General features: G+C 40.1%; 2 protein-coding genes across 3 annotated transcripts in view; one reads left to right on the forward strand and one right to left on the reverse strand.

Moving 5' to 3' along the window:
- Positions 1-4,166, forward strand: part of LOC138052014 (polyamine-transporting ATPase 13A3-like) — a 55,014-nt gene extending 50,848 nt beyond the window's left edge. For both annotated transcript variants that reach the window (XM_068898365.1, XM_068898364.1), the window contains exons 31-37: positions 676-772; positions 981-1,053; positions 1,313-1,463; positions 1,591-1,742; positions 3,252-3,340; positions 3,528-3,611; positions 3,875-4,166. In XM_068898365.1, coding sequence (XP_068754466.1) covers positions 676-772; positions 981-1,053; positions 1,313-1,463; positions 1,591-1,742; positions 3,252-3,340; positions 3,528-3,611; positions 3,875-4,009 — 781 coding nt within the window. In that variant the 3' untranslated portion in view covers positions 4,010-4,166. The remainder of the gene's footprint in view (positions 1-675; positions 773-980; positions 1,054-1,312; positions 1,464-1,590; positions 1,743-3,251; positions 3,341-3,527; positions 3,612-3,874) is intronic.
- Positions 4,167-7,247: 3,081 nt separating this feature from the next.
- On the reverse strand, positions 7,248-7,571 carry LOC138053812 (uncharacterized). The gene has a single exon (XM_068900358.1). The coding sequence runs from the start codon at positions 7,569-7,571 to the stop codon at positions 7,248-7,250; it is 324 nt and encodes a 107-aa protein (XP_068756459.1).
- Positions 7,572-7,983: the final 412 nt, after the last annotated feature.

Genomic DNA, 7,983 nt, shown 5'->3' on the forward strand with positions numbered 1-7,983 from the left:
TTCAATTTAATGTTATGATTTTTGATGTTCTATTATAATAATGTTTACTGAGTTCAGTAGCATTCGCTTTTGTATGAGCACGGATGATTTGGCAAATTGCTCGACGACTTTTCATGATTGGTGTGCCATTACATATCGCAAAATTTGATGTAAAACTTTAAAGACAAAGACACTGGTGATATCAAAAGTTGAATAACGATACACTTATTTGCCCTCAGAGACCGTTACGCCCAATTTACGTTAGTATTAATAGTTGATTAGACGACCTGTTCCCTCCCTTTTGTGGCATGCAACTGCATCAGCTCAAGCAATTAATTTAGAAGTTTAAGTTCTCTTCTTATAATGTGTAAATGATCTTTTACATCTTCCATCTTTGTTAAATAAAACTCAAAACCCTACCAAGCATATCTTTAAAGAGGTACATGCATCATTTTTTCTGGGTGGCGGGCCTCACTTCTGAATATCGCAATCCACTCGTTAAAAGGAAACCTTGAATCCAGACCCATTCACTTGTTTTGTTCCTTGTCATCAAGAATCGCTCTCAACAAAAATTGAGGAAATTTGAGAAAGCCAGAATTTTCAGCTGACATGAATTCTTATGTTATTTCATCGAGCCACCACTTCAAGTTCATCGAAACATTTAGCTGTCCTATTGATTGTGTTTGCGTTCTTTAGGGAAGGAAGAGCAGCTCTGGTGACATCCTTTGGAACATTCAAATACATGGCACTTTATAGCATTGTTCAATTTGTTTCAGTTATCTTACTCTATTCTGTAAGTGTATGGACGTTTCGCTACTCTTCAGTATTAAAATTAACATTTATTGTAAATTAAATTTGAAGTTCTGGTGAGAAATATCTGCGATACTTCACCGGAAATCGGTAATATTTTTGTGCTATCAGGTTGATATCTTTGAGGACTGAGCTAACACCTTTTTAGCATTTTATTAATTAACCCATAATGTTAAATGTAATTTTTGCAGATATCTTCTAACCTGGGTGATTGGCAATATTTGTACATAGACCTCGTGATTATAACAAGCTTGGCCATTGTCAGTAAGTTTACTTTTTCACACATTAACGTTTAAGTTAACCGTGACCTGTTAAAATAATTGTGTAATGAGTTGGTCAAAAATACGTTCGTTGTGGGACATTAGATGATTGACTCATGTGTTGTAGGGTCAGGATTAAAGAGCTACACTATCCTTTCCTCCAGGGCTTATTCTCTCTGGCTCAGAAGGATTCTGGAATTCATATAAAATTCACGTTAGCTTACATGTATTTGAGATTACATATTTCACTCTCTATTTTTCAGTGGGTCAAACAGAAGCGTATCCGATACTAGTTGCTCAGAGACCAGGTGGAAGTCTTATGTGTCCAGTAGTTCTTTTTTCTCTCATCTCCCAAATCACTGTCCAGACAACTGTACAAGTTGCCGGATTTTACTATGTTCAGTCACAGACGTGGTAAGGGGTTCAATTATTGTATACTTTGATTGAAAGAGTGTCGGTTGAGATAGTTTCAGCTAGATTATTTTTTCTGTTTTAATTGCCATGAATACATTAAAGATAGGTATTCATTGATTTGTTCTAGGTTTGAAGCAGTTCACGTTAGGAATAAAAATGAATCTTACATCAAGTGCCATCAAAATGCAGTGCTGTTTGCGCTATCGTCGTTTCAGTACATCCATCTTTCTATTGTATTTTCTGGTGGACCACCGTACAGAAAACCTTTTTATAAAAGTGGTACGTAATACAGCCCGCAGGTAATGGTCTTGAAAAGCGGTTTTGCTAGTGACGTCTAGGGCCGAGTCTCTCAAAGCTGGCTTATCGCTAAGTTAGTAAAGCTGTCATGTCAAAGATAGAGAATAAATGTAATTCCGAGTAAATGTATTGTCTGAAATACAGGCAACAAATGTAGAGAAACGTTTAATTATTATATTTCGATATAAATTTATATCATCTTCAGACAGAGGTGACCAACAAGTAGAAGAGACTTCATTACTATAGATGGTACATTAGCTGTTACAGACACAATGCATTTACTTGGAATTATACATTTATTCTCTATCATTTAAAATTATCAGCAGGTAATGGATTCTGTCATGTCAACCTAGAGGTTTTTTTATTGAACTTAACCGTGCTTTCTGCAACGTCGCTCAGTTTGCTAACATGCCAAGACAAGTCACTTACTCGACAAGTGAGTAAGGTGTACGAGTAATTTTAGAGTGAAGGTTACAACTGCAGGTTTGAAGGACCAGGCGCGTAAGGAAAAGTTTTTGGACGTAAGCGAACTGGCCCAAGTCGCTGGAAGCTCAGTAAGGATCAACCATTGGCGTTATTGCTCCCGTAGGAATTTTTGCAAAATTCCGAGGAGGCATCATTTTAGCCCGTGCTCTTATAAAGTAAACGATACAGATTTATATCAATAGCTTGTATTACTGGAAAACGGGAACGCATTAAATGGGTATTTATGACCCCCCATCTCTCTTAAGTGATTGCTTGATGTTGGAATCGTTTGAACGCCCTCCACACCACTTGAGACATCCATTTCAACTTACAATATGAAAGGGTTTTAAACCGGCTTTAATTAAAACGACTCAATGACTTCGTCAGAGCTGTCCACAATTTGCGTCGTCCATTTCTTTCAATGAACAGGAAACTGTCCCGGCCTAAAACTCAATTGTGAAAAAAAGGACTCGCTGTTTCAGAAAATTCACATTTGATTATCTCTTCTTGAGAAGAGAAAACAAATAGCAAACTTTCATGACTTTAAAAGTATTTCGCTTGAAGATGCAACACCCAAGAATACGGCCAAGAATTTTTGGAGGCATTTGAGACAACAGAAAAATGTAATGGTTTTAACTAGCAATAGTTTGCGCTGCAGCTTCCCGCGCTGAAAAGAGTCTCAAGCTACAATCACAGAAATATTGTTTTTGCAGTCCCATAATTACCTTTCATCATGAATTTAAAAAACGAACATTGACTTTAAAAATCTTTCGCTTTGACCGGAATAAGAGCTTAGGAAAGAGTTGAAGCTTAACATGTAATTTTATCATCAGTACCCTAGACTCGATTGCGCGCGTTTGGTGCTGAATCGTGGTGCACCGTAGTTGACCCATTATGCGGTATCAGAAGTGAAGAAAGTAGTCTGTCAAGTAACTACTGTATCATCTAAATTCACCTTTGTGGTAGTTTCCAAGGAGTTAAATTTTTAGTCCTGTTTGCTGAAGGCTTTGTTTTGTATTCTTGCAGTGTATTTTCTTCTTGTTGCGTTAGTCCTGACTATTTTTACTGGAATCTTAGTTGTTATTCCGGGGACATCACTGCGAAAGTTCTTTGAGGTAACGATCCAATTACAAAGTAGTCTGTTATTACTTGTATGCCTTCGCTTGTAATTACGCATATTTTGACGTCAGTTGGGGCTTGCAAGTTTCGGCTCTTTTTTCTTAAGTCACCGAATGAAGGTCCGTTTGGCCCATTACTGTGTTCTTAAGATTGTTTTTGTTTGTTTGATTCTTTTTAATTCAGTTAGCCGCCATGCCAGATGTTGTGTTTAGGGTAACTCTTCTTGGCATTGCTGGTTGTAATTTTCTGCTATCTTTGTTGATTGAGGTAAGTATCGATAATAAGTGTGATGTAACTTTCCACCCTCAGTCGTAAGCCGCTTTTTATTGATAATTACCAGATGTATTTCGCGTTTTTGGCTTAGGTCGCAATGGGGACGTACTTTACGTTCCCTTCGCCTGTCACACCCCCATTTGATTGTTGTTATGTACACTCCTATTTTTACCCAGTTTAAAGGTCACTGGTTTTGGTTTTTTTTGGTGGCGAAATATGCAACTGAACGAAGCTAAATTGGTTTGTTGTTCTTGCAGGTATGCATTGTCCCTTCACGACGGTTGAAAAGACTGCTCAATAAGATGTTTTGCAAGTCGCAGCCCAAAAATTACTTTCGAATATTACAGAACCAGTTAGAACAAGATCCTAGTTGGCCACCTTCCCCCAGCTAGCAGCAGCAGACCTCATTGACTGTCTCGTCAATTCAGTATTTTTCCCTCAAATTGTCTTTAGGCTTTTATCGTTTTGGATGGTCGTCGATAATGAAAAGTAGAAGACGTCTCTATTTTCTGTAAATTGAAAAAAAACTTTAAATTTTTTTACATTTTTGCCTTGTTTGTTTGTACTTTGAAATGTATCCCTAATCCTGCTTAACATGGTGTCGTTGTTTCCCGCACCCCTCCCCCCTCCCCCCCCCAAAAAAAATCTTGACTTTCTGTAGTCTGAACAACCTACAAGGAGATGGTATTCACTCTGCAGACAAGGTGTGCCTTCGATTGACCCAATTCCGGAATAAGAATATGTGGAGTGATAATTTAAAACGGTATGGCTGGCGTTTTGAAGCAACAAGGATAATAAAGATATATTTAAAATAACATTTAGCAGCTTTTTGACAATTTTAATGTGATTCTCTGCAAAAAGGAAGGATTTTTAACTTCTATTCCATATATTCCTATTCCGGAATACGGTCAATCAAACGCACCGTAGGTGTCTTCTGGAGGATTTAGGCTGAGGATCCCTGCATCCCTCCTAACACATCTGGAATCCCAAGATCTTCAAAAAAGACCCTCTGCCGACCAGACACCACACCCAAACAACCAACCACCAATGGCACAATCTTCGTTGAAACCCGATGAATCGTTCTGATTTGCCAGGGGAGAGTAGTTCGTAATTTTCTCATCCTCTTTCAGTCACCACGTTTCTATCCCAAGGCAACGACTCTGGTCGAACAAGGTGTTCTGTCTAACAGTCATGCAGTTGTCTACTGTCGTAGGTTGTCGAAGACTTTACTCCATCTTGTATGTGTATGCTTTCTGGATTTACATAATGTGCTAGCCTACTGAAATATGCGTATACAAAATATAACGTACAATAGGTGCTAATTATCACGTGCCAATATGTTACATACCCTTCTCTTAAAACTATGTTAATTGAAACGAAAACAACCAAAAACAAAAACATTTATTCAGGCCAACGTCTCAGGTACAAGTACCTTGTATACATGTTGACAATGAATAAAGATGTGCCAGTTCTTCGAAAAACGTGGCTATCCTGTCTCTGATGTGGTCAAAGCGGGCCATCATCGCGCCCAACAATTTGATCGACAGGCAGCACTACAAACGCCACTAAAAGATAAGAATGACAGAACTCCATTCACCCTCACTTTCCATCCTCATAATCACGCAGTCAAAAGTATCATTCTTAATAATTTTAAATTACTCCAAAATGATCCCGAGACTGATAGAACCTTTTCCCAACCTTCACTAATTTCATTCGAATGCGAAAAAAACTGTTTGCAACTTTTTAGTTAGAAGCGCACTCAAAACTAACTAGCAACCCGGCCCTTTCAAATGCGCGCGCTCACGATGCAAAACTTGTCTTTTCACTCTTAACACTAGCAAAATGTCGGGACCTAAGCGATCTGTTAAGATCACCGATCACATGTACCTCCGCAAATGTCATTTATTGCATAACCTGTACGTTATGCAATAAATTATACATTGGTGAGACAGGTAGACGACTAGGTGACCGATTCCGCGAACACCTTCGCGATGTTGAGAAGAATGACAACGATGCATCTAAGCCAGTCGCTCGTCATTTTAATCTGCCTAACCACTCCAAAAAACACATGGCTATCTGCCACCTTTTCCCTACACCTAGGTACGACGGAAAGCTGCAAGAATCTGGAACAAAAATTCATCTTCCAAATCGGCACTCTTAATCCTCACGGTATTAACGAACGCTTTTCATTTAACTAATATGTTCCTAGTAGTCGACGATTATGAGGAACCACGACTGTTGTACATGGAACAGGTCTGCGCTCACTGTTTGCCACGGTCTTGAAGGAATCTGTGGTAGTATCAGAGGCTCTTGTTGGGAATTGTGGTATTTCTGGCAAACGCAACGTGAGTTTACAAGGTTTTCTATTTCTTTGTATACATATTTTTCTATACCAAAGTGCCCTCCGTGTTTGCTGAAAGATGTTGCCTCTCAAGAAGGCTTCCAAGAAGTATCAGCCCATCTTCTACTGATATGTCATTTCTTAGGGGCCAGTACGGTTTTAGTGTTGGAACAACTTTCCTCACACTATCGGGCCAACCTTGAATAACCTGACGAGATAGACGCTGCAAGATTTCATCTTTTGTAGTTTTCTCTTTGAACTCTTCCATTTTAGCTGGGGTGATTCTGATTAGGTGGTGACCTTTCACATTCATGTCTGATACTTCAAATTCATGCATGCAACGGCCAAAGGCGTGACAGGGCGTCAGCTGCAACCATTTCCCTTCCTGGAAGATATTTAATAACGCAGTCGTAGGGTTGTAGACGCAATGGCATTCTTTGAAGACTTGGAGGTGCCTGCATCAGGTCTTTTTATGGATCTGTTCTAGGGGCCGGTGATCTGTTTTAACTACAACGTAAGTAGAGGTACGAATGGAACTTTTCACAGCCATAAACCCTCTGCTAATAGTTCTCTTTCAATATTGGCGTATCTGGTCACCGCAGGGGTAAGTGCTTTCGATGCAAAAGCTATTGGCTTGTTGTTTTGGAAAAGAGCTGCGCTTAAGCCCTTAAATGATGCGTCAACGTGAAGGACAACTGGTTCATTTCGGTCATAGTAGGCCTTGGTCGTTGTGGTACATCAATAACTTCACCTTCTCAAAGGCTTTTGAATGTGATGGGTTCCACGCAAAGTCAACGTTCTCTTTTAAGAGATTTCTTAAGGGAGCAGTGTGGTCAGCTAGATTGGGGATGAACGAGGTCATGTAGGTTGCCATCCTCAAAAAGGTTTGAAGCTTCTTCTTTGGGTGGTTCTAAATTTTCTATGGCTCTGACTTTATCTGAGCTGGGCTTGACACCGTCTGGTGTGCAAAGCATACCAAAGAAATTGCACTCCTCGTCATTTATCCTGTTTCCAGCCATTCTGGTACGCTCCATGGTTTCATGTACTTGTAAGTCATGCTCTTTGTCGTTCTTTCCATAAAAATGGCTCCCTGGCAATCACGATACGATACGTCTCGTCAATCTTGAATTGAAAGAAATCTTGACTTATTCGTGGGCCAAACGGCATCCTAACGAACTGGTACCGACTAAATGGTGTATTAAAGATTGTCAGGTACGAGGATTCCTCGTCTAGTTTGACATTCCAATAGCCATTGCGAGCGTCAAGCTTGCTAATAAACTTTGCTCCTGCTAATTTTCCTCTAAGGTGGGTATGGGACGATGTTTTCTTTTGATCGCCTTATCCAGGTCTTTAGGATCGAGGCATAAACGAAGTCGCCCATTTCCTTTTTCTCTAATAACCAGGGAGTTAACCCAATCTGTAGGTTGCGTTACTTTGGCAATGATATCTTGGCTTTCCGGCATCTCACGTAGTTCGACTTGTAATTTATCTTTCAACTCTATGGGCATTTTGCACGGTGCATGAACCACCGGTGATACTTCGGGATCCAGTGTGATGTGATACGTACAGTCATCAAAACATCCAACTGTGCCAATGAAATATTCTGGGTACATCTTCATCAGCTCTTGTGTACTTGTGATTGATGGCCGCTCTTCCAGTGGTACATGACTTCCGACGTAATTCGAGCTTTTCTTGCAAGTACTCGAATTTTGAGCTGAGGCATTGAAGCTGTTAGTTGGATCAGCCTGGTCTAATTGATTTATTTTTAGTGTGCAATGTGAGGAGACTAGTTTCAGTGCAGTGCACGTTTTTAGACCGAGGACAGCTGGCCCTGAAGTGTCAACCTGACTCGAGAGTTTTTCTCCGGGTACTCCAGTTTTCCTCCCTCATCAAAATCGGCTCACAGCTAATTAACATCTAGCTGTGGTGCTGTGCTCTGACATCAAACATGGACTGTATAGCGGCAGCCAGAGGCGCCTTTGTATGCTTTCAGCCCGATGTCGTGAGCCGCGCTCTTCGCAATTC

The sequence above is a fragment of the Montipora capricornis genome, chromosome 6, assembly GCF_036669925.1.
Source record: "Montipora capricornis isolate CH-2021 chromosome 6, ASM3666992v2, whole genome shotgun sequence".
Classification (NCBI taxonomy): domain Eukaryota; kingdom Metazoa; phylum Cnidaria; class Anthozoa; order Scleractinia; family Acroporidae; genus Montipora; species Montipora capricornis.